Raw genomic sequence first — 27,618 nt, forward strand, 5'->3', positions numbered from 1 at the left:
TCACAGAAGGAATTGGGAAGTATTTACTCCTTTGCTATTTTCTAGAAGAATTTCCATTGTTATCTCTTTCTTAAATAATGGGTAAAATTTGGAAGGAAAATCATTTGGGTTTGGAGTTTTCTTTTTGAGAAAGTTTTTACTTATAATTTCTTTACTAGACACAGAATTATTTGTGGTATTTATTTTCTTTCTTAAAATTTATTTTTAATTGGAGGATAATTGCTTTAGAATGTTGTATTGGCTTCTGCCATGCAACAATGTGACTCAGTCATAAATAGACAGATATCCCTACCCTCCCCCAAACCCCGCACCCATCCCAGCCCTCTACATCGTCACAGAGTACTGTGCTGAGCTCCTTGTGTTATACAGCAGCTTCCCATTAGCTGTCTATTTTACATATGCTAATGTATATGACTTGCTTCACTCTGTGTAATAGGCTCTAGGTTCATCCACCTCACTAGAACTGACTCAAATGTGTTCATTTTTATGGCTGAGGTAATATTCCATTGTATATATGTACCACAACTTCTTTATCCATTCATCTGTCGGTGGACATCTAGGTTTCTTCCACGTCCTACTTATTTTTTCTTTAGTAACCTTTGGTAATTTGTGCCTTTTAAGGACTTTGTTCATTTCATCTAAGTCATTGATTTTATTTTCATAAAGTTTTAATAATATTTTCTATTACTAATTTGTAGGATCTACAGTGATTTCTCATCTCTAATTCTTGATATTGACAATTTGTATCTTCTATTTTTTTATTGATTAAACTGACTCAAAGAAATAGCTTTTGGCTTCACTGATATATTTTGTTTTCTGCATTCTATTTTATTGATTTCTGTTTCTAACTTCTGCTTTTCTTTCCTTCTGTTTCTTATAAGGCTAAAAGTATTCCTTTTCTCCAAGTTTCACAGGGTAGAAGATCACTGATTTGAGGCTTTATACTCTTTTGATATAACTGTTTGATGCTATAAATCTTTCTTTAAGCAAAGATTCAAAGTTGCATCCCACAGATTTCAATGCCACATCTTCATTTTCATTCAGTCTGAAATAGTTTCTTTGTTGAGATTTGTGATTTTTACTTTGTAGGGTCAGAGAACATACTTCGTGACTTTTAAATTTACTGATAGTTAATATTCTGGGTCACCAAACAATTATCTTGGTAAATCATCCTTGTACACTTGAAATTAATGTTAACTCTGTCATTGTGTGGGGAGTTTTATACATGCCAATAACATCAATTTGGTTGAAAGTGCTGTTCAAGTCTTCTGTTCCCTTATTAATTTTCTGTCCACTTGTTCTAACAGTCATTGAGAAAGATATACTGAAAATTGATTGCGGTTGGAGATTTCTTAGTTCTATCAGTTTTTGTTTAATATAATTTGAAGCTATTTATTATATACATAGTTAGGATTATGTTGTCTTGCTAACCTGACCTTTTTATCACTATGAAATCATCTTTATAATATTCTCTGCCATGAAATCTACCTTGCTATTGATATCACTCCAGCTTTTGATTGACATTAGTACAATATTTCTTGGTTCTTGCTTTTTAAAATCATAATTGTTTTACATCAGTGTGATTATTCAATATTACAAGCTCTACCTTTTAAGTTGGGAGTGGTAAAAAAATTTACTTTTAATGTGTTTTTTTTATATTGCTGGGATTAAATATACCATATGCTATTTGTTTTATATTTGTTTTATCTTTGGTTCCATATTTTTAAAAATGCTTTGGGATTCTATTCTCATCTCTTTACTGGGGGGCTATACACTTTTTTTTAGTGGCTGCTTATTTTAAAGTTTATAGTGCAGTGTAATAGTTTATCCATATAGTATTATATTATTCCATATATAAGAATCTTACAACCGTATACTTCCAATTCCCCAGCTTCTGCACTTTTACATGTTATGAGCCTTAAATTACATTTTAAATATATTTTAAAATACCAAATTATCTTTTAAAGAAAATTTTTTAAATAAGGGAAAAAGTCTTTTTTCTTAAATATCTACGATTTATGATGTCTTCATTCCTTTTTGTCAATGCAGATTTCTGTCTAGTATTTTTCTATCAGAGGGCTTCCTTTAACATTTTTGAAGTGTTAGTCTGCTGGTGGCAAATTATTTCAACTTTGGTAGGTCTGAAAAAAAATTTTTATTTTGCCTTCAGTTTTTAGAGTCTTTACCGATTTCAAGGTTGATAGTTTTATTTATTTATTTTTCCCAGTACTTTAAAGATGTTTCTTTTTTTTTTCTTGCATTTGTTTATGTCTATTATCATTTTTTCTCTATAAATAATGTCTTTTCTTTCCCCTCCTCCATCTGCTCTTCATGTTTTTGATTTTAATATGACTTTATGTAGCATTCTTTGTTAATCTCTACCCCCGCTCCCCACAACCTCTATTTGGGGCTTGCTGAGCTTCTTCTGGGATCAATGGGTTTATTGTTTTGAACAAACTTGAAGAGTAATTGGCCATTATATTTTAAAATATTCTCTGTCCTCCTCCTGGGATTCTAATTACACATATATTAGGGTAATAATACTGTGCCATAGGCATTTGATCAATTCATTTTATTTTTCAGTTTTGCTTTTCCTCTTTCACACTGGGACATTTCTATCACCACATATTCAAGCTCACTAATCTGCTGTTAATTCCATCTACTGTATTTTTTATTCAGATATTATGTTTTTCATCTCTAGAAGTTCAGTATGGGTCTGATATCTTCTTAGCTGTTTTTAAAGTCATGCTCATACTTTCCTCTATTGTCTTGAGCAAATGAAATATTAGCGATTTTAATGCCCTTGTCAATATATTCTTATCATATATCATTTCTGGAACTATTTCTGTTGATTGCTCCCTACCCCTGCCCCCAATTATGGATCATGTTTTCTAGTTTCTTTGTATATCTGGTAATTTTTGATGAGTTACTATACACTATTAATTCCATCTAAAAAATTTTTTTTTTGTTCTGAGATGCTGTTATGTGTGTGTACTCAGTTGTGTCTGACTCTTTGTGACCCCATGGACTGTAGCCTGCCAAGCTCCTTTGCCATGGAATTTCCCAGGTAAGAATACTGGAGTGGGTTGCCATTTCCTCCTCCAGGGGATCTTCCTGACTGAGGGATCAAACCCACATCTCTTGCATCTCCTGCATTGGCAGACGGTTTCTTTGCCACTGCGCCATCTGGGAAAACCACCCCCCACCCCCACTAAGTTTGTTGGAATCAGTTTGATCCTTTCAAGGCTTGCTTTTAAACATTATTAGATGGAAACAGAACAGCCTAATCTACTTCTGTTACCAAGGCCAGGAAATTCTAAATACTCTACTTAATATCTTTCATGTTAGGGTGTCTTTTCCTTCTGGATGGTATTAACAATAACTAGTCCAAGTCCTGTATAAAATCAAAGGATTGTTTTGCCTCTTTTGATGATTCTTTCCATGGCCCTGGTAATCTCTTCACATGCATGGAACATTCAGTACACAGCTGAAGACTCTACAGATCTCTGGAGCTCTTCTCAATGAAGCATTCTTCTCTTTGGGACTCTGAATTGTGAATTCCAGCACTTTTACCGAATTCTGAACTTCGTATCCTAACACAGAGAAAACCATGGCATCTGTGTAGGTTCCTCCTTCCTGCCTGAAGCCTAATGTGCTCTTTAGGAAGTAAGCTGGGGTAACTGTAAGTTTACCTTTTAAAATTCCCTTCTCTTAAGTGTTAGTATCTTGAGTTTCTTATTGTCTTATATCTAAAAACTACTGTTTTGTGTATTTTTCCTTTTTTTTTAAAATGTGTGAAAGTAAATCAGTTTCTGCTAATCCACCATGGCTAGAAGCTGAAGTCATAACATGATAAAGTTTGTGATGGCTTGAATATTATTTACTATTAGGTTTATACAACATTTTTGAGAGACTGGCTAAAGGTAAACAACCACTCTATTTCACAAACCACAGTGGTTTGTGACTATTTAGTCCATGCTGTGGTCTAGTTAGCTTTATTCTGTTCCTTGAATAAAAATGATACAAAATCTATTTGAGTTTTAGACTTATGCCATCTTAGAAGAAACACCATGCAGGAGTCTGTGAATGAATGACTGGAAATTAATCGGTCTGGAAGACAATTCTAAGTGGATGACTTTCTGATGGTGTAAAGCTGTGCTGTTCAATTTGGTAGCTAGCAGCCACATGTGGCAATTTAAATTTAAATTAATTAAAATGAAAATTTCATTAAATCAACTGCACTATCCACATATGAAGTATTCAGTAACTGCATGTAGCTAGTAACTACCATTCTAAACAGTGTAGATAGGAAATAGTTCCACTGTCATAGAAAGTTCTCTTGGTCTAAAATGTCATCTCCACGTATGATGAAAGCACATGATTTTAAGATTTAAGCCTGCTAATTCAGGCCTAAACTTTAGTGGTAAGATAATCATAGAAAAGACAGAGAAATACAAATCTACTGGAAGATATGAAGGTGTATTTAAATTAAGAAAATATATTCTCATATCAGGGAGCTGACAGAAAAAATGCTGTGAAGACCCAATGAAGCTTAACTTTAGCAGTAAGACTTTATGAAATCAAGGACTAAAGCAAGGAAAAACATGCATATGTGAGAAATAAAGGTATAATATTCAGTTGGGGAAAAGGAGGCAAAGACCAAATAACAGACCTTGGCAGCATCCATAACTTTTATGTTTTACATATTCTGTAGGAACGATCACATGGCTGTTTTTCAGATCTCTAAACCATGTTAAGCTATATGGATAAATATTTCCAATAGTACCTACCATGAAATTAAAAAAACACCTTATTCATCCTTAGCCATTAGATGGTTTAGTTTATATAGACACTATGTCTATTTTTTAATGTATGAATGTATGTATGCATTTTATGGTGGTAACACAACATGAGAGCTACAATTTTAGAAAATGTTTAAATTTGTTGATTATAGGTACAATTATACAGTAGATCTCTAGACATTATTGATTGTGCTTAACCAAAACTTTATGCCAACTGGTTAGGCTCCTTTGTCCATGGGATTTCCCAAGCAAGAATACTAGAGTGGGTTGCCAATTCTCCAGGGGATCTTCCTGACCCAGGGATCAACCTGGGTCTCCTGCATTGGCAAGCAGATTCTTTACCACTGAGTTACCAGGGAAGCCCATAGTACATCTACACATTTGCTCATATACAAATATTAAAACATATCTAAGGAATTATATATAATCATAATCATGTTGTTATAACTTAAAAATCTGAGGCTCCTTTGTATTTTAGATATTCCAGGTTTAGGAAATGCATAAAATACTCCAAACACAAATAGAGGAGAATATAGATGCTTAAATAATCATGTTTGTATGATACAGTCTATAGTAAGAATCAAAGGAGTAAGGTGAACATCAATGCTGCTTGTTCTGTCCCATTTCTCAGCTAAAACCATTTGATTAATAACCTCTATAAAAAATTCATTCAACAGAAAATGGCCAAACTTGAAATCTAGCAATATAGACTCAATTCATTTTCTTTTTATAGCTTGATTTATTGTGTTGCTTATCCAGAGCTGTTTTACAACAGTATCAAACCATTCCTTATACTTTCCTGTGACACTGATTAAAACAGGTAAGGTTGTAAAATAACAATATTAATCCCACTGTTATTAACCACATTTAAAACAGTCATATATACATCTCTAAAAATCTAGGTGTGACATAAAACAACTTATAAAGAGACAATCATTAAAGTTGCCCTCTTTGCTACTTAAAAAAAAAAAGTGAATTGGGGTTTGAGGAAAATGTTGATGTCCACATGTTAAAGAATAACTAAACTGTTAATTAGAATTGGTCCCGTCTCTGCTGTAGACCAATCTAGTCCCCTTAGAGTCTTTAACATTGTTAAGTACTGCAAATAACAATGTTTGCAAAAATGTTGCCCTTCATACTTCCTCATACTTCCTCATATCCCCGCTGCTGCATACTCTGAATACCTTCTCATCACTTCCAGCTTTCCCCATCTATCAGTCTTCCTCTTAAATCTTTAACCTCTCCTATTCCATTGTTCCTACCCCGCCCCGCCCCCCCCCGCCCCCAGCCATTTCTTCAATGGTTTCTCTTCCTCCACTCACCCCTAAACTGTTAAATGTCAAAATCATTAGCCCCTTCTCATCTTTATAATCTCCACTCTGAAAAATTACATTTACTACTAACTACTTCCTGCATTTTGATAACTCCCACAGTGCTAACTTGGATTTTTTTTTTCTGATTGTTTTTCTAATTATCCTAGAAATATGTCAAATCTAGCATGTCCAAAATGACATTTATCTTCTCATTATCTCCTCCAAACTTAATTTTCTTCACTGATTCCTAATACTAATTAATAACCACCTAAGCCAGAAATTTGGTGGATCCTCAAGTTCTCCTTTGCTCATCCTCAAATCCAATTGGTCACTATCAGTTCCACCTCAAATATTTCATATATTTATTTCATTTTATCACTGCTGCTATTTTGTTAAGTCAGGACCTTAACATGTCTTGCCCAATGGCTGCAATAGTTTACTTCTTTAATCTTCCATTAATCTAAGCTGCATTTCATTTATTTGGCTTGAGTAGCCATATAGAGTTAAAACACTTCACTCTCACCACTTCCCTGGTGGCTCAGACAGTAAAAAATATGCTGGCAATGTGGGAGGCCTGGCTTGATCCCTGGGTCAGGTAGATCCCCTGGAGGAGGGCATGGCAACCCACTCCAGTTTTCTTGCCTGGGGAATCCCATGGACAGAGGAGCCTGATAGGCTCCAGTCCACGGGGTTGCAAAGAGTTGGACACAACTGAGCAACTAACACTCACTTTCAACCTTATAGAGTTAAACCGCTTCACCCTCACTGCCCCCAATATACACTTAGAACACCCCAGTGATAGGCCTCTTGTCTTCAGGATTTTAAAGTTCAAAGATCTTTGTATGGCCTCCAAGGTCATTTACAGCTCTCCTCTACTCAGGGAGAAGCTTTTATTCCTTCAGAAATGTGTGCATACCTCTATCCCAGCTGTTATCATTTTTTTCTATAGTTGGCATTTTACATTCCTCCTCTAAAGAAGGAGTTTATTGAAACCGTGCAGACTTCATGGTCTTTTGCCTCCTTCATGAGCACCTCTAAACAAGTCACCAAGCCTTCCATATAGGCACAACCTGGCACACACTTAGAAAACAGGGGGAAACTAGAAAAATCTAATATATCTCATCACATGTATATACACTTACAAAGTGGTACACCCATAGCTTTATATGTATAGCCTTGCTATGAGAACAGTTAACAGGTGGTTAACAGGTGGTTGGAACTATAGTTTGAATCATATAATTTAATTAACCACTAAAGCCTGTCTATAGAGATAAAATTATCCATATGAGAACAAGATTAGTAAGCAAAACAGCTTGTGAGCCTTAAAAACTCATTATCTTTACAGATTAAAAGACCAGAATTATGCTCTTTTGGATGGTATAACTTTCATGTATCAAAAACAGAACACTACAGTGGCTTCAACAATTAGGAAGAGAAAAAGTTAGATAAAAGAAAAGCATTGCTTCGAAAATATTTCTGGAAAGACAGGTAGGTCATCAATAATGAGTAAGTAAAGTGTCTCCATAACTGTCAATAACTGTTTAAACTTACCTGATTATTATATGCGTCAGGTGCAAGTTTCTTGTACGTTGGTGCCATAAGAGTGGACAGGTTTTGTAAATGAGACTCCAGCTTCTCTTCCTGTATAAAATGAATAATTCTGCATATTAAATCCCAAATCCATTCTATCCATATATGAAAGGTGATTAATTAGATTTTTTTCACCTACATTTTAGATCCAAATCACTAATAGCATCTCTTATTAAATAACTGCCATCTTAACACACGATTTCTAGGTGAAAAGCACAGACCATTTATAACCTATTTTTGTTTGTGTTGTTAAGGCAATGGCACCCCACTCCAGTACTCTTGCCTGGAGAATCCCATGAACGGAGGAGCCTGGTGGGCTGCAGTCCATGGGGTCACTAAGAGTCGGACACGGCTGAGCGACTTCACTTTCACTTTTCACTTTCATGCATTGGAGAAGGAAATGGTAACCTACTCCAGTGTTCTTGCCTGGAGAATCCCAGGGACGGGGGAGCCTGTTGGGCTGCTGTCTGTGGGGTCACACAGAGTTGGACATGACTGAAGTGACTTAGCAGCAGCAGCAAATGTCTGTCACTTTGTTATTTTAATAAGATTAATCCATTTTCTACTTTGCATGCATTTTATTAATATGTCTATACTAGTAGTAGATTAGGAGAATGAAGCCATATCATTTTAAAAGGTCACATTCTCTACTCCTCTCCAGTTAGTGACCAAGGAAGATGAGGTGTTGAAAGGATTCGTTTGGTTTAACCTGTTTCCAATCTTTATATTTTTAAATGTTTATAAAAATAGCATTTCAGAATTTGAAATATCGCCATAGAACTAAAAATCACTAGGTGATTCAAATATGAAATAAAACTCTAAGAACTATAATGTGGTATATGTGAAAAATTTTGTAAAGTTTGAAAGAGGAAAAATGTTCAGTTACATTCCCTCCCCCCCAACAAAGATATGCTTTTTTAAATGCTAGGTGATAATAGTCCATTGTTCCATTCATACTTAGAAGTTCTCATTTCACGTTCATATTTCTCTAAAAACCTTGGGAGATTTAACCAGCTGTCAGAAAAACGTTTGTATTTCAGAAGGTGAGGAGATTTCTGACTGAAGCCCTCCTATCTGACAGACAGAGGATGTTACGAGCCATCCCCTGGATTTGGTTTACATGAAACACAGGAATAAATATTTATGAAGTAGTGGTGAAAAAGCTCTCCAGTGTGAAAAATTAAAGTGGAAGACAGCATGCAAATTTGCTATTCATTAGGTTTATTAAATAGTTGGGTGTTTTTCTTTATGAAAAGAGGACATCTAGCACATTAATACAGCTTATTAAGATATTATAATTCTATGAAAAAAATTTGTGACTTGAAGAGCTTTTGCACTTTATTAAATTTCCACTTACTATTATAATTACAAATAATAGAGATAACACATTTTTCAATTAGAAGGACATGTAAAAATTATTATATCAATAGTATAGATATCTATTTCAATTGCATCTAAAATTTGAAAGAAAACTATACTGTGTACAGATTCACTAAAAATTTTATCATATTTAAACACTAAACATACTGAGGTTTTCCAGTTATTCAATTAACATACCCTAGAACACAAGCTACCCAAAAGTTGTTAAATTGATACCAGTTTACAAGTTATATTTCAAGAAATTGATAGTCTAGAGAAAGGACAAACCCAGTGACGTCAATGAGAAATCAGAGTTCATTTATTTCAACTACATTTTTGTATTAAAATCTAAATATGTTTTAGTTACTTGAATGCAATTATAGTAACATTAAATTGTCAAGTCTCATGGGCTGAAAATGTGACTAGAAATAGTCTTTTATGAATGTGGCAGTCACAAACATGGCTTCTATAATTCAGGTTTAAAAGATGAAAGTTTTAACAGTCAAATATTAATAATTTTAATATGGAAATGACAGCTGTGTAAAACTCTGGAATTAATATAAAAGACAAAGAATAAAAACCCGTAAGCAGAAAGAGTTTGTGTTGCTCAAACCCTATCACTTTGGTATCACATGGTTGTTATCATGCATAATTTTATAAAACATTATATGTGTGTCTACAGTTTAGCCAAAATTTTATTGATCCATCTTTGAGATGAAATTCTCTCTGATAAAGAGAGTTTAACAGAGTATGTCATATTATTCATTTCATCTGTGTTCATCAATTCTCCATGAAAATAAACAGATTATACATCAGGAAGTAAACAAACCTCTTTTGGGTCATCCCCAAGCAGCTTAAATTTTCTTGGGATCTTGCTTCTGGCAAACTTACATCCATTGTAGTACATGCTCCATGAACAACCAAAAGAAAAGGAGGCACCACAGGTGTCTGGGTCCAGCCCCTGACAGGCACAGGTTCTCCTGAGAAAGCAAAGAACCAAGTTCATGACTATGGGTAGCACTGACTGGGCCATCAATCTCATATTCTGGGTATCTACATTCCAAAATGGGTGCAAATTAATTTTAAAAGTCTAACTTTATATTAAGCTGTGCCGCAATCAAATGAGAAAAGAACTATTTCAACTGACTCAAAAAGACCATTTAAACAAACATTTTATTGCAATATAAACTGGAGAAAAGTACACATGATTTTATAGCTTGCAATCACTCACAAATGAAACATACCCATGTGGCACTTAAACTAAGAAACAAAACATCCACTTGACCTTCAAAACCCCATCCTTTCAGGCCCTGTCCTCCTAACAGTAGCTTCTATCACAAGAGATTAGCTTTGCCTATTTTTACACTATATGTGTGCCTGTGCCCATACGCTCAGGCATGTCCGACTCTTTGCGATTCCATGGACTGTAGCCCGCCAGGCTCCTCTGTTCATGAGATTCTCCAGGTAAGAATACTGGAGTAGGTTGCCATTTCCTTCTCCAGGGGATCTTCCTGATGCAGGGATCGAATCTGCGTCTCCTGCATTGGCAGGCAAATTCTTTACCACTGAACCACTAGGGAAACCCTTTATACTGTATATACTATTGTTTCCATGGTGCTTAGTCACTCAATTGTGTCCAAATCTTTGTGATTCCATGGACTGCAGGCTGCCAGTATCCTCTTCCCATGGAATTCTCCAGGCAAAAATACTGGAGAGGGTTGCCACTCCCTTCCCTAGGGGATCTTCCCAACCCAGGGATCAAACCCAGATCTCCTGCACTGCCAGTGGATTCTCTACCAACTGAGCTACTAAAGAAGCTCTTTATACAATAGATACTGTAAACCTACTGAATTTAGTGTGTATGCATGTGTACATGTATGTGAAAGTGATATAAAAGTGAAAAAGTATGTGTGTGTATATATATAGTTTTGCCCATTTTCATTCTATGTATAGTATAGATCACACATACATTTATGCATACACACACACACACGCACACATACATAGTTTTGACTATTTTTATACTACATGTAAATAAAAGGCAGAGGAACCAGAGATCAAATTGCCAACATCCGTTAGAGCATCAAAAAAGCAAGAGAGTTCCAGAAAAACATCTACTTCTGCTTTACTGACTATGGCATAGTCTTTGACTGTGTGAATCACAACAAACTGTAAAAAATTCTGAAAGATGGGAATACCAGACCACCTTACCTGCCTCCTGAGAAATCTGTATGCAGGTCAAGAAGCAAGAGTTAGAACTGACCATGAAACAACAGACTGGTTCCAAATCAGGAAAGGAGAACGTCAAGACTGTATATTGTCACCCTGCTTATTTAATTTATATGCAGAGTACATCATGTGAAATGCCAGGCTAGATGAAGCACAAGCTGGAATCAAGACTGTTGGGAGAATTATCAATAACCTCAGATATGCAGATGACACCACCCTTATGGCAGAAAGTGAAGAACTAAAGAGCCTCTTGATGAACGTGAAAGAGGAGAGTGAAAAACTTGGCTTAAAACTCAACATTCAGAAAACAAAGATCATAGCATTCGGTCCCATCATTTCATGGCAAATAGATGGGGAAACAATGGAAAGAGTGACAGACATTATTTTTTGGGGCTCCAAAATCACTGCAGATGGTGACTGCTGCCATCAAATTAAAAGATGCTTGCTCTGTGGAAGAAAAGCTATGACTAACCTAGACAGCATATTAAAAAGCAGAGACATTACTTCACCAACAAAGGTCCATCTAGCTATGGTTTTTCCAGTAGTCATACATGGATGTGAGAGTTGGACTATAAAGAAACCTGAGCGTTGAAGAATTGATGCTTTTGAACTGTGGTGTTGGAGAAGACTCTTGAGAGTCCCTTGGACTGCAAGGAGAGTCAATCAGTTCATCCTAAAGGAAATCAGTCCTGAATATTCATTGGAAGGACTGATGCTGAAGCTGAAACTCCAATACTTTGGGCCACCTGATTCAAAGAGCTGACTCATTTGAAAAGACCCTGATGCTGGGAAAGATTGAAGGCGGGAGGAGAAGGGGATGACAGAGGATGAGATGGTTGGATGGCATCACTGACTCGATGGACATGACTTTGAGTAAGCTCTGGGAGTTGGTGATGGACAGGAAAGCCTGGAGTGCTGCAGCCCATGGAGTCACAAAGAGTCAGACACAACTGAGTGACTGAACTGAAATGACACTACACGTAGTGTGCTATATATTTTATACTGTAGTATAAAAATAAGCAGTAATGTGTATATGTATATTATACACATACATACATACATAACATACACAGGTACATGCAATTATTTAGTGTAAGCTTATTTGTATCTTTTCTTCAACATTTTTTGGATGTTGCAACTGCATTGTTACATGTAGTTTTACTATATTTACATGCATACAGTTTTCAATTGTATAAATATGCCACAAATGAACCTTTCCAACACAGATGGGCCTTTGAGTGCTTTCTAGTTTTTGGCTAAAATACAGTACTGTGACTTTACAGACCAAGTCAGTTATATCCTAAGGGGAATATACAGGCAACCAAAGAAATCAAAAATTTAAAACAAGATAAAACAAGCCACAAGGAAAACTATATTTAATAGGTATTTTTTTCCTAGCTGTACTGAGGTATAATTGAAAAAAAAATTGTAAATATTTAAAGTATACAATGTGATGATTTGATATAAGCATATATTATGAAAGGATTCTCCTATCAAGTTACTTAACAGATCTATCCCTCACAAATTTATCTTTTTTTTTCTTGCAAAGAACATTTAAGTATGACCCTTTTAGCAAATTTCAATTATATCATAAGGTGTTATCAACCATATTTACAATGTTATACATTAGAGCCTCAGATCTTATTTTATAATGAAAGATGATTATATATATCCTTTACCAATCTCTCCCTATTTCCCTCAGGCCCTAGCCTCTCACAACCACTATGCTACTCTGTTTTAATGAATTTGATTTTTATGTGTTTGTTTTTGACTCCATGGATAATTGATACCATTAGTATTTGTCTTTTTCCATATGGCTTATTTCATGCAGTATAATACTCTCCAAGTTCATCCACGTTTCAAAAATGACAGGACTTCCTTTTTTAAAAGCTGAATAATATTCCTGTGTGTGTACACAAACCACATCTTTATCCATTTATCCATTAATGGAGTCTTAGGTTGTCTCCACACCTTGGTTATAGTAAACAATGCTGCAACTGGAGAGCAGATACTTCTTTGAGATAGTGATTTCATTTACTCTGGATACATGTGGACAAGTGGATTGTTGCATCTTTCATTTATGTATTGTTCTCCTGACCTCACTGGACAACAACAGTCTTATCTGTAGTAACGATATTATTTTGAAGTTACTTATGTATGTTCTGATATGAAGAAATCATTGTTAACTTCAATTAAGAATTTCAGTGTATAATGAAAGAAGTCTAAAGATAAGTAAAGATCCTATAATCCTATGAATAGGAAATAGTATGAATTCACGGGTTAAAAAGTTCAAAATTTCTCTTTCTAAAAAAAATTTCTATATCTTCCCACTGAAAATACCTAAAGTAACAATATTGTTGTAGCAATGGGCACATCTGGATATATCAGTTGTGATCTCTAAGTATCATTTCTCTTTGAAAAGAACACAAGTTAAAATCCATGAGGTTTTTATTTTTCAAATGAGTTAATAATGATATCAAAAAGAAAGCACAAACTAATCATTTTTGGATGGTTACTAAGGTACCAATTCACTATTTTGAAAATTTCACAACTAAAGATACTTACCATGCATTATTCTGTCATTTGTTTACAAGCTATATTTAATGGTAACCAAACAATTAATAAGGAAAAGTTTTTTAAAGTCAACTTTTCAGAAATATGGAAATTAACAAAAGGCTTGTAGCAGTCCAGAAAGCATTTATTCAACAATAGCAGTGAAATTATGATAAGTTAAGCTTTACACAGTGTTTTAACTTGCCCTATTCCCACTGTCCCCAGAACTCCACAACAGCCTTGAAAACCAGCAGTTCACATTTATGGTGAAAACCAGCAGGCTGGCAACCACTGGAGAGGGCAGAATTAGGCTGGATATCCTCCAAAGCCCTCCTCTTGGAGAAATGTCCCTATTTTACCTGTTTGGTAGCTCTCTAGAAGACCCCACTGACAAGGCTTTCTTTATTTGATCTGACCTGGAGCTCACCTATTATATACAGCCTTTTCCCCACTGGAGGTATTTGTTGGCAATAGTGAGAGGCAGTTGTTGAACACTGTAGCTGTCTGAGGTCTTGGTAGACAAAACTAGCTAGACTAACCAAGAAAAAGAGAGAAGACCCAAATTACTAAATTAGAAATCAAAAAGAGGATATTACCAATGGCCTTATTAAAAGCATTGTAAGGGAATTCTATAAAAACGATCTATTAACAAATTAGATAACATAGATGAAATGGACAAAAATCCCAGGAAGCACAAACTAGTGAAACTGATGAACTAGAAATCTGAATATATCTATAACAAAAAGACTGAATCAACAATCAAAAAACTGCCCACAAGGATAAACCCAGGAGTACACGATTTTCCTGTTACATTTAAAGAACTAGCCCCAATCCTTTACAAATTCTTCCAAATAATATGAGAGAACCCTTTCCAATGCATCCTAGGAATCCAGTATTACCCTGAAACCATAAAACCAAGACATCAAAAGAAAACTATAGACCAATATCTTATCAATATAGATGAAAAAATCCTCAATAAAACACCAGCAAACAGAATCCAGCAACATACACAAAAAGTATACACTATAGCCAAGTAATAACTATCCTAGAAATGCAATATTAGTCCAATGTACAAAAAAAATCAATATTATATACTACATTAACAAAATGAAATACAGAAAAAGCATCTGAGAAAAGTCCATTATCCTTTTATGATAAAAATGTTCAACCTAAGAACAGAAAAAAATCTTCCTCAATCTGACAAAGAACATTTACAAAAACCCTACATTTAGCATTATACTAAATAGTGAAAAACTAAAAGTTTTCCCCTTAAAATCAGGGATAAGACATAGATGTTTGCTTTTGCCAGTTCTGTTCACTGTCCACTATATGTTCTAGCCAGGGAAATAATGCAAAAGGATTTAAAAAAAAAAAAAATAAAGACACTCAGATTGGCAATGAAGAAATTAAACTATCTCTATTCGTAGATGACAAGACTTTTGTATGTATAAATCCTAAGGAATCCACTAAAAAAAAATTAATACTAATCAACTAGTTTAATAAGTTTGCAGGATACAAGGTTAATATATAAAAACCAATCGTGTAAGTGTATACTAGCAATGAACAATTCAAAATGAAATCAAAATAATTCCACTTAAATAGCATCAAAAATAATAAATTAGGAATTTGACAAAAATGTAGTACATTGCAAACTATAAAACACCATTAAAAAAATCAAAAACCTAAATAAATGTAAAGATATACTGTCTAATAAATAGGAAGATATAATATTGTTAACGTGTCAATAGAACCTCTGTCAAAATCCCAGATCAGGAGATTAATAAGTTGATCCTAAAACTCATATAGACCTGAAAAGGACACAAAATAGCCATAACAATCCTATAAAAGGAAAACAGAGATTTACACACCCAATTTCAAAACTTACCACGACAAGTACAGCAGTCAATGCCATGAAGTATTGGCATAAGGACTGGTATGTAAATTAATGAAATAGGAAAGTCCTGAAATGACCCATACATCTTTGTCAATTAATTTTCAACAGGAATGACAAGACAGTTCAATATGGAAAACACAGTCTCTTCAACAAATGGTGCTGAGACAACTGGATAGTCACATGCAAAAGAATGAAGTTGACTTCTTATCTCACATGATAACTCAACAGTGATCAAAAGACTCAAATGTAAGAGCTAGAACTATAATACTCTGGGAAGAAAACACTGGTGTAAATCTTCAAGACCTTGGATTATGCAATGATTTCTTAGATATGACACTAAAAGTACAAGCAATTAATTAAAAAAGACAAATTGGTTTCATAAAAATAAAACTGTGCTTCAAGAATATCATCAAGTGAAGAGATAACCTACAGAATGAGAAAATATCTGCAAACCATATATCTGATGAGTTCTAGTATCCAAAACAATTAAAAATTGAGCAAAGATTTAAGTAAAGATTTCTTCAAAGAAGATAGAGGAAGAGCCAATAGCAAATGAAATAATGACTAACATCATTACTCATAGGGAAATGCAAATCAAAACCATGAGATACACACTAAATCCACTGAAAAAGTTATAATGAAAAAGGCAGACAATAAGTAGTTTTGATTAAAACGCAGAAACATCAGAACCTCTATATTTTGTTGCTAGGCATGAAAAGTGGTGCAGCTGTTTTGGAAAACAGTCTGGCAGTTCCTCAAAAAGTTAAACAGCATTACCAAAGGACTATCAATGCCATTCCTAGGTATATACCCAAGAGAAGTAAAAATATATGTCTATACAAAAACATGTGCACAGATACTTTTAGCAGCCAAAAAGTAGAAATAACCAAAATGTCTATGAACTGATAAATAGAGAAAATGTGGTATATATACACAATGGAATGTTATTCACTCATAAAAAGAAATAAAGCACTGATTAATGTTATGACAAAGATGAGCCTTTAAAACATTATAAGATACCTAGGAATAAAATCCTACCTAAAGAGGCAAAAGACCTGTACTCTGAAAACTATCAGACACTGATGAAAGAAATCGAAGATGACAAAGATGGAAAGATATACCAAGATATGTTCCAAGATATGTTCTTGGATTAGAAGAATCAATATCATCAAAATGATTATACCACCCAAGGCAATATACAGATTCAATGCAATCCCTATCAAATTGCCAATGGCATTTTTCACAGAACTAAAACAAAAATTTTTTTAATTTGTATGGATACACAAAAGACCCTGAATAGCCAAAGCAATCCTGAGAAAGAAAAATAAAGCTGGAGGAATCAGGCTCCCTGACTTCAGACTATTCTACAAAGTCACAGTTATCAAAACAGTTTGGTACTGGTACAAAAACAGAAATATATTAACAGATCAATGGAACAGAAATAAAGCCATGCATCTATGCTAAATTAATCTACGGCTAAGGAGGCAAGAATATACAATGCAGAAAAGACAGTTTCTTCAATAAGTGGGGCTGGGAAAACTGGACAGCTACATGTACAAGAATGAAATTAGAACACTCTCTAAAAACATACACAAAAATAAACTTTAAAATGGATTAAAGACCTAAATATAAAGCTGAACACTAAAAACTCTGAGAGAAAAATGCAGAATGCGCTTTAACAAAAATTTTGCAGCAATAGCCTTTTTTGATCCACCTCCTAGTGAAAATAAAAACAACAAAAAAACAAATGGGACCTAATTAAACTTAAAATCTTCTGTACAGCAAAGGAAACCATACACAAAATGAAAGATAACCCACAGAATGGGAGAAAATATTTGCAAAAAAAAGTGACCGAAAAGAGATTAATTTCTAATATACAAACAGTTCATGTAGTTATATATCAAAAAATAAAATTAAAAAAATGGGCAGAAGATCTAAATAGACATTTCTCCAAAGACATACAGATGGCCAAAAAGCACATGAAAAGATGCTTAATATCGCTAATTATTAGAGAAATGCAAGTCAAAACTACAATGAGCAATAACCTTACACCAGTCAGAATGGCCATTATCAAAAAATCTATAAACAGTAAATGCTGGAGAGGGTGTGGAGAAAAGGGAATGCTTCTACACTGTTTGTGGGAAATGTAAATTGGTACAGCCATTGTAGAGAATAGTATGGAAGTTCCTTAAAAAACTAAAAATGGAACTACCATCAGTTTCAGTTCAGTCGCTCAGTCGTGTCCGACTCTTTGCGACCCCATGAATTGCAGCACGCCAGGCCTCCCTGTCCATCACCAACTCCTGGAGTTCACTCAAACTCATGTCAATCGAGTTGGTGATGCCATCCAGCCATCTCATCTTCTGTCGTCCCCTTCTCCTCCTGCCCCCAATCCCTCCCAGCATCAGAGTCTTTTCCAATGAGTCAACTCTTTGCATGAGGTGGCCAAAGTACTGGAGTTTCAGCTTCAGCATCAGTCCTTCCAATGAACACCCAGGACTGATCTCCTTTAGAATGGATTGGTTGGATCTCCTTGCAGTCCAAGGGACTCTCAAGAGTCTTCTCCAACACCACAGTTCAAAAGCATCAATTCTTCAGCACTCAGCCTTCTTCACAGTCCAACTCTCACATCCATACATGACCACTGGAAAAACCATAGCCTTGACTAGACGGACCTTTGTTGGCAAAGTAATGTCTCTGCTTTTGAATATGCTATCTAGGTTGGTCATAACTTTCCTTCCAAGGAGTAAGTGTCTTTTAATTTCATGGCTGCAATCACCATCTGCAGTGATTTTGGAGCCCCCAAAAATAAAGTCTGACACTGTTTCCATTGTTTCCCCATCTATTTCCCATGAAGTGATGGGACCAGATGTCATGATCTTTGTTTTCTGAATGTTGAGATTTAAGCCAACTTTTTCACTCTCCTCTTTCACTTTCATCAAGAGGTTTTTTTTGGTTCCTCTTCACTTTCTGCCATAAGGATGGTGTCATCTGCATATCTGAAGTTGTTGATATTTCTCCCGGCAATCTTGATTCCACCTTGTGTTTCTTTCAGCCCAGCATTTCTCATGATGTACTCTGCATATAAGTTAAATAAGCAGGGTGACAATATACAGCCTTGACATACTCCTTTTCCTATTTGGAACCAGTCTGTTGTTCCATGTCCAGTTCTAACTGTTGCTTCCTGACCTGCACACAGATTTCTCAAGAGGCAGGTCAGGTGGTCTAGTATTCCCGTCTCTTTCAGAATTTTCCAGTTTATTGTGATCCACACAGTCAAAGGCTTTTGATCCAACAATCCTATTCCTGGGCATATATCTGGAGAAAACTAGAATTTGAAAAGATATATGCACCCCGATGTTTCAGATCAGATCAGATCAGTCACTCAGTCATGTCCGACTCTTTGCGACCCCACGAATCGCAGCACACCAGGCCTCCCTGTCCATCACCAACTCCCGGAGTTCACTCAGACTCATGTCCATCGAGTCAGTGATGCCATTCAGCCATCTCATCCTCTGTTGTCCCCTTCTCCTCCTGCCCCCAATCCCTCCCAGCATCAGAGTCTTTTCCAATGAGTCAACTCTATGTTTACTGCAACACTATTTACAATAGCCAAAACATGGAAGCAACCTAAATGTCCATCGACAGAAGAATGAATGTGATATATATATACACACACACACTCACACAATGGAGTATTACTTGGTTATAGAAAAGAATGAAATAATGCCATTTGCAGCAACATGGATGGACCTAGAGATTATCATACTAAGTGAAGTAAGTCAGAGAAAGCCAAATATCACATGATAGCAGTCCATGTGGAATCTGCTTTTTAAAAAGTGATTTACAAAACAAGGAGCTTGGGATTAACATACACACACTACTATATACAGAAAACCAGCAAAGCACAGGAAACTTTACTCAGTATCCTGCAATAATCTATATGGGAGAAGAATCTGAAAAAGAATGAATATATGTAGAATTAAATCACTATGCTGTATACCTGAAACTAAGACAACGTTGGAAACCAACTATACTAAAATTTTTTTAAAAAATTTAAAGAACACACATTATGCTAAGTGGAAAAGGCCAGACAGGTTAAATATTGTATGATTCTATTAATATGAAATGCCCAGAGGAGGCAAACTTATAGAGACAGAAAGTTGATTAGTAGTTGTCATTTAGGGGAGAGAAGAATGGAAAGTGACTGACTAATGGCTATGAGGTTTATATTTGGGAGTGATGAAAATGTTGCACAACTTCATGAATATACGAATGCACTGTATTGTATACTAAAAGGGTGAATTTTATAGTGTGTGAATTATATCTAAATTTTAAAAAATCACTACATAACAAAGTGACTTCAAGGTGATTTCCTACATGAAGTGGTTAAGGCACATTTCTTTCGACAGAGGCCTTTCAATTATGGTTAGAATTTTCACATTGTAGCCTCATTTCAACATGACTCAGAATTTGGCTAGTTGTTAAATAACAAATCAGAGAAATTGTAGTAAAAATATTTGCCTATGCAAGATTTTTTAAAATGCTTCAACCTCTTTGGACTTCTAACTGTAAAAAAGAAAAGAAATTTAAACTAAATTTCTTTTAGAAATTTAGAAAAGAAATCTAAGCTAAAAACTAGATCAGCTATTCAAACTTAGGCAAGAATAGAAAACTAGCAAAATAAATGTATACAACAAATAAATTTGTACAACATTAAAAAATAAGAAACCTTTCAATTTGCAAACTGATAGAAACAAGTAATAATCGCTGATGGATCTGCTAAGCTGTTAAATAAAACTTTTCTAGGAAACTTTATGATGGGTGGATCAAGCTAATAACTTCTGAACTGAACACTGATAATATCACTATAAATGGAACAAAGCAGATATTATGTCCCTCATGATGGGTCTAAAGAAGTAAGATTATTTCATGACCACTTATGAAGCATTTTGCTAATATACATGCATACATACATATTTAAGTCTCTAACTACCAGTGTATAGACGATATTAGTGGCAGAGGAACAAGTTAAGCAAGTGTGCACAGTCAAATCCAGAGTGTGGGAAATTTTACAAAGCAAATCAAAATCATACAGTCTAACAAATTCATTAAAAGAGGGGAAACTATTCACAAGAGGCTTGTGAATCATATACTTTATCTTACAAACTGGGACACTTTTGAGAATAAAAGGAAGTTCTATCAATAATTATGCTAGACGATAGGCTTGAACTAGGACCTACTGAAAAGTCTCAGTCCAATGCAAGATACAGACTTTATTTTTCCCAGTATGTTTTTACTCTCTGTGTATACTGGAAACAGGATCCAATTAGGGAATTTTAAATGTGGTCTGAACATTAAATGATATTAAAGAATCACTCAATTTTGACATGAAGGATAATGCCACTGTGACTAGGTTTTGTTAAAAAAAAAAAAAGTCCTTATCTGTTAGCGCTATACATCAGAGTGAATGTAGCTGAGATGATATGCAAGTGCGGTGGGGAGGATATATGTAATAGTATTGGCAAAATGTTGATAAATATTGAGGCTGTGTGATGAGTTCCTGGGGATTCATTATCCTGTGCTCTCCATTTATGTATACTGGAAAATTTTTATAATATACAGTTTCTTTAAAAGCTTAATATCACCCAGCATGGCAGAGACAGTTCTGGCTTTGACTTTCTTATAATGACAGATAACACTCCCACAACTCCCACTTGCCAAAAAAATACTGTTTAGGCTTAGTCCTTATAAAATGGACATGTCAAAGGGAAACCTTTAAAGGGGAAACAAATGGCTTGGCTCAAAGGAAATGTAAAAATTCATTCTGACTTTCCCACTGGAAGTGCTCTCAGAGTTCGTTTCTGGACTCACAGTGGGTGGTTATGGTACACGCGGGCACTGGGATTTATAACAATTCATTGATGAGGGGCACACAGCTCTGAACATTAAAATGAGTCAGCAACCCCAATTTGAGATTATCCTCCATTGTTGTTTAGTTACTTCAGTCGTGTCTGACTCTTTGTGACCCCATGGACTATAGCCTACCACGCTCCTCTGTCCATAGGATTCTCCAGGCAAGAATACTGGAGTGAGTTGCCATTTCCTCCTCCAGGGGATCTTCCCGACCCAGGGATCAAGCCCACATCTCCTGCATTGCAGGCAGATTCTTTTCCCGCTGAGCCACCAGGGAAGCCCTCTGACCCTGTTACCAGGAGTTTTTCAAGGCCTAAGGATAGAGAAACAATAAACAAGCTGCAATAAAAATAAAATCTCATACCATGAAAATAAATATTCTTCATACTTGGCAAATAATAATAATAATTTTAACTTTTGCCAGATATGAAATAAAATTTATTTTATAGGGTAGCAGAAACTTCATAAGCTGTATCTGAGTGATACATGGTATGCCATTGGTTAAGTGTCTATTTGAATCATGTACTTCAAGTATATTTTTTGTTTTTTGGGGGGGACTGCTGTGAGTAGCCCAAAGCCAAAATACCATCTAAATAACTCCTCATCTTTACTTTGAAATTCCAGACCAAGTTAAGTGAAAGTATACAGACTGGCCTTTAAAATGTCTTAATATTTGCAGCACATCTTTTAATACTTTTGGACTCGCCTCCTATTTAGACCAGTGAAACAAATTACAATGTTTTCTTAGATCCCAGCCCCATCAACATTTGTCATTTTCAAATAATGTAATTTAGCAAAGTTTTAACATAAAATCTGACATATAGAAATAAATTCTGTTTCAGACACAATGGCATTTATAGGAATCAAAGAAAAGCCTTCATGGGAAAAATAACAGATATTATACCAATTAAATCAATTTCAAAGGATGTGAAATATAGTTTGCAAGAAACTTTAAGAAATGTACACAGAACTGTCATTTTCACAAGCTCTGGTGGTTTAGAAGTTCCAGCCACCAAGTCTAAGAGGAGGTCTGCTTTACAAACACAAGGCAGTGTCTCTGAATTCCTGAGAAAAATGTGACCACCAACACCAGCTCGAGATGTCTTAATGTTCATTTTCTTTCTGATTAAAGGCACCTAAATACATTTTTTTTTGAAAGATGAAACATGAGATGTTAGGATAAATAGAATATTACTTTACACCTAAAGCAATGCAATGGCACCCCACTCCAGTACTCTTGCCTGGAAAATTCCATGGATGGAGGAGCCTGGTAGGCTGCAGTCCATGCGGTCGCTAAGAGTCAGGCATGACTGAGCGACTTCACTTTCGCTTTTCACTTTCATGCATTGGAGAAGGAAATGGCAACCCACTCCAGTGTTCTTGCCTGGAGAATCCCAGGGATGGGGGAGCCTGGTGGGCTGCCGTCTCTGGGGTCACACAGAGTCAGCCACGACTCATGTGACTTAGCAGCAGCAGCAGCAGCAAAGCAATGCAGGAGACCCCGGTTTGATTCCTGGGTTGGGAAGATCTACTGGAGAAGGGATATACTCTAGTATTCTTGGGCTTCCCTTGTGGCTCAACTGGTAAAGAACTCGCCTGCAATGTGGGAGACCTAGGTTCGATCCCTATGTTGGGAAGATCCCCTGGAGAAGTGAGGCAACCCGTTCCAGTTGTTGTTTTCTTTGATTCCTATAAATACCATTGTGTCTCCAATTCTCTCTGGCCTGGAGAATTTCATGGACATGTGGTCCCAAAGAGTTGGACACGACTGAGTGAGTTTCACTTCACTTCAAAGCAGTCAACCATAAGTTTGAGTCATGTCTTATGAATCAACAACTTGGATCCTCCAATCTATTATTTGTGAAAGTGCGTTTATGGCCATAAGGTACACACCATGAAATTTTTGGATCATAACTATCATAGAAAACCAAGCCACATTTTCATATTGAAACAGTAACTTTGATACATTATTTATAGTTGATTTAGAACCCCATCTACCTGCCCCCAATGTCCCAGGAGGAGAACCTATGTTAACATATACTTAAACCATACCAGTTAGAGTAATAGTCAATGAAATTACAAATTTGGTTAGCAGTGGGTTATTGCAATGAACAGACAATACTTCCATAAGCTCAGTAAACTATTTTGTAATTTGGTGGACACAGGAGAAAGGAGACTAAAAGAAGAAGTGCAAAATTAAACTGTGACTAAAATAGTTACATAGGATTTCAGTGCAGCACTGTGAATTTTCCTGTATTTTTTTTAATGATATACAAGAATACCATAGCAGAAGGAATATTAAAAAGTACACTTTCTCAAAGTGAAGATTTAAATTTCCTGCAAGTAGATTAAAAAATAAAAAAACACAAACCATAAATTCTTGGTTGCATTAAATATATTTAACTGTATACCCTTGTTTTCCTATTTCAAAATTTTATATTCCTAGAAAATAATGCCCATCCATAGCTAATGTGTTGATTATTTAGCAGCAGTAAAAATAGAGGCAATTTTGATTATTACAGTGGGAGTAATGAACTAGATTGCAATGAAGTCAAAACCAGTTTGTTCCTACAGGACCTCTGTAAGCCTTGTATTTTTGTCTGCTACAGATATAGTAAAATCCTTGATCTGGAAACCCTAAAGTTTCTTACCAAGCTTACTGTCTCAAATACTGCAACACAGAAGTGGTATCAATACTTACTAACATGATGGCCAGGCACACACAAAGAGTGAGCGGACAAACAAATAGTTTCAAGTTTATAGTATGGTCCAGTTTGTGGATATACACAGACTTCCATCAAGCTGCTTCTAACTCATAGCTACAGTGTCCAAAGGTACAAAACATTAGTGAGTGCACCTTCCTCAAAGTATTCATGTTAGCAAATACAAGATCCTATCGCAGGTTTGTGAAGTGGGCATTTTGAGCCCTATTTTATAAACATGAAAACGCAAGTTCGACTCTTTAGCCTCAAGCCAACGGTCAGGCTTTTCTAGCAGCGGAGGAGGAGAGGCCCCCGGAGGCACTTACTCTTCGTTCAGGGCGCAGCGCCGGTTGGTGAGCATGCCGTACTTCCTTAGCGTCTCTGTGAGCTCCGAGTACAGCTTGTCGGCCAGAGAGACTGGGATGCCTTCCCACACCAGGATGAGAATCACGATCACCGCAGCCTCACACGTGTGGCCAGCTCGCTCCCGCACCAAGCACAGTAGCTTCTCCTCGCTGCAGCTTCTGCGAACCACCTGTTCGGGTCACCATTCCACCCCAACACCCCCACCCCAACCAAAACAAAACAAGGGTCACTTGCAGCAGAGAAGAGCATTGATTGATGTCTGTATATTTTCTCACATCTGGTCACAATTAGGTTGACATCTATCAGCACATGCCACCTGCCTTTTGTTGCCCATCTAGACACCGGGGCTTACCCTGGGGTCATGCAAATGCAGGCAACAGCCCCTCCCCAGGACACTGCAGGCAGTGCTCCCTGCATTAAAGCCAGAGCTACACGGGCAAGACTTTAAAGTTCCAGGCCTTCACAAATGACAAGATAAAGATTAACCGCAGGTTTTTAAAGGATTAAGGACCTCACACGCTGGGAAGAATTGTACTTCTAGTAGGCACCTGAACAGACCTCCTCCTCGCCATTAAGTTCTTTCAATTAAGTACAGTTTGTACATGGTTTTAAACTGCCTTTTTCTTAAGAGATGACACAATGATAAATATAAGCAATATTCCTTTCAACTGGCATAAACGACTGTCTGATCTGGGCAACCCAATTCTCAGGGTTAGATGAATGAATCAAAACGCCCAAGACTGAGGATCAAAGGCCTTGTCAAGTCACACTTACCCATTTGGCAATAGGACATCCCTGAGAACTTTTGCCTTCTTTACCAGTATAGATGACTCTTTCAATCCTAATAGCTTTACCCTTCTGTCCAAACCTTAAAGAAATCCACAGAAACACACACACACATAAAATTAGCAAATGAATCTAAGAGGCAACCAAAATACTGAACATTTGAGCATAATTTTATTCTATGATCACATCCTGAGAAATGAATAATTTATTAAAAACAGAACTAAGCCAAGGAAACTGGATAATAGACTTAAGCCTTGTATCTTTTTAGTAGCAAAATATATTGATAATTGTAATGAACTATTTTGAAATTATATGTTGGGTAAAAATAATGGGGATGCTTATTTTTATACATAATTTCACAAAGCACAAAACTTTTCCAAGTTTGTTAAATTTAGTCTTCCAAGATATGTACTATTTGATTTGTCCTTTGCTGAATTTAACTATTTTAAAACTTGGGGAATCTTAATAGATTTTAGTTAGAATCTATTCCTCTAAGACTCTCTCTCACATTGTTTAAAAGGCTTTCAAATAAGTAGTATCCAGCAATTTTGAAACTATGGAATAATTCTAGAACAGATTATACTTTCCTTTATGACCAAGACACTACTTACTACTTGCTAATAAAAAAGGGCACTTAGGAAAATTCACAATTTTTGCCAGGCTACGAGATGATTATTTAGTGAATTTCTATATGCTAACTTAGAAATAAATAATTTAGAATTGGGGCAACAATGATACAGAATATATCCTTGCTGCCCAGAATGCTTCCTAATGTATTTTAATGATAAAACTGCCTACCTCTTAAGAAAAGGCACCCCAGCATAACAGCAGCTCAGCGCTGTTGACACCTATATGAACGTCTCTCTCCCCGCTGATTATCTCAGTCTTCTACATGCAGGAGTAACCATGTAGACTCAGGTGAATCCTTGCATACTCATGACTAACAGTTAAACATAAATGTAGCTATAAATAGAATCTGTTCTATTTCTGTTCAGTACATCATCCTTGCTCTCTGCTCATACCAGTGGACAACTTCCTTAGAGATCGCTACTCGTTTACAACTCGAGGTGAACTGAACTCAACGGTTCCTTTCTTATACCACCTTTCCCCTCTTTCTGACAGTTTATCATCAAGTGGGAAAACCAGAGCGGGGCCTCTCTGTGCAGCCCGCGCCAGCACCCTTATGCCTGGCAGGCTGGCTGGCTGGCTGGTTCTTGTCCATGCCTGGGTTTTCTGGCATCCATCTCAAAGTGGGCAGCCTGTGCCAGCTTGCAGACTATTAGTCCTGTCAAATATTGTGACTCTCTGGTGAATAGCACAGTGTGTAGCGTTGGCAACCCTGGAATAGCTAAGCCTACTAATAATTACTCAGTTTACAATTGTTTACTGCTTTGTATGTGAAAGCTGGAAAAATTCTGACATATACAAAAGGATAACCGTTCATCTGCCCTGTGCCTTTGTGTTAATTACCTTTCTTCCATGATTTCTCTAATAGCTGCCACATTAGGACCTGCTCCTAGATGGGTATAAAAAGGACCTTCATCTTTTTCAATAATTTGCTCTGTTGAGATAATAGAAGATTATTATTTTAGACCTCAATTATACTAAATATAAAGGCTACATCCACAAAGCTTATCCCCCAACTGTACAGTAAGGGCCCTAAATGTGACTTTAAACATTTTTTTTTTCCTTTAAAATGAATTGATGGACTAATCTATTAAAAAATGTGCCAAATAATTAAGTATATGTACATTCTGCCTGTCGGATAAAAATATATTAAATACATTTCAGATATGGGATAAGGAGCTATTTTAAACCAAGTAAGTGGAACTAAACAAAGAAAACAGTGAGGGAATTAGAATATATTATATGTAATATCAACTACAATCCAATTTTTTAAACTGAACAAAAAAATTACAGCTTACTAGAAGCCTGCCTGCTATTTGTATGTTAAAAGATTAAAATTAAAATCTCCTGTCCTATCTCAGCCCCAGGATCTTGTTCAGTTTATTGTCAAGAAACCTTTTTCTCCTCTTCTTTCCCCACAACATTCAATCACTCTGTTTTGAAAATAAGAACACTGAATCCAGATCCATGTTCGTATGTAC

The 27,618-nt window shown here is 35.9% G+C and overlaps 1 protein-coding gene across 5 annotated transcripts in view; it reads right to left on the minus strand.

The window, feature by feature from the left end:
* TET2 (tet methylcytosine dioxygenase 2) overlaps positions 1-27,618 on the minus strand; it is a 145,796-nt gene that overhangs the window by 13,159 nt on the left and 105,019 nt on the right. For all 5 annotated transcript variants that reach the window (XM_027543918.1, XM_027543915.1, XM_027543919.1 and 2 more), the window contains exons 4-8: positions 26,981-27,071; positions 25,499-25,592; positions 24,685-24,893; positions 9,894-10,044; positions 7,667-7,756 (exon numbers count right to left, since the gene is read on the minus strand). In XM_027543918.1, coding sequence (XP_027399719.1) covers positions 7,667-7,756; positions 9,894-10,044; positions 24,685-24,893; positions 25,499-25,592; positions 26,981-27,071 — 635 coding nt within the window. The remainder of the gene's footprint in view (positions 1-7,666; positions 7,757-9,893; positions 10,045-24,684; positions 24,894-25,498; positions 25,593-26,980; positions 27,072-27,618) is intronic.

This window comes from Bos indicus x Bos taurus, chromosome 6 (genome assembly GCF_003369695.1).
Source record: "Bos indicus x Bos taurus breed Angus x Brahman F1 hybrid chromosome 6, Bos_hybrid_MaternalHap_v2.0, whole genome shotgun sequence".
Taxonomy (NCBI): Eukaryota; Metazoa; Chordata; class Mammalia; order Artiodactyla; family Bovidae; genus Bos; species Bos indicus x Bos taurus.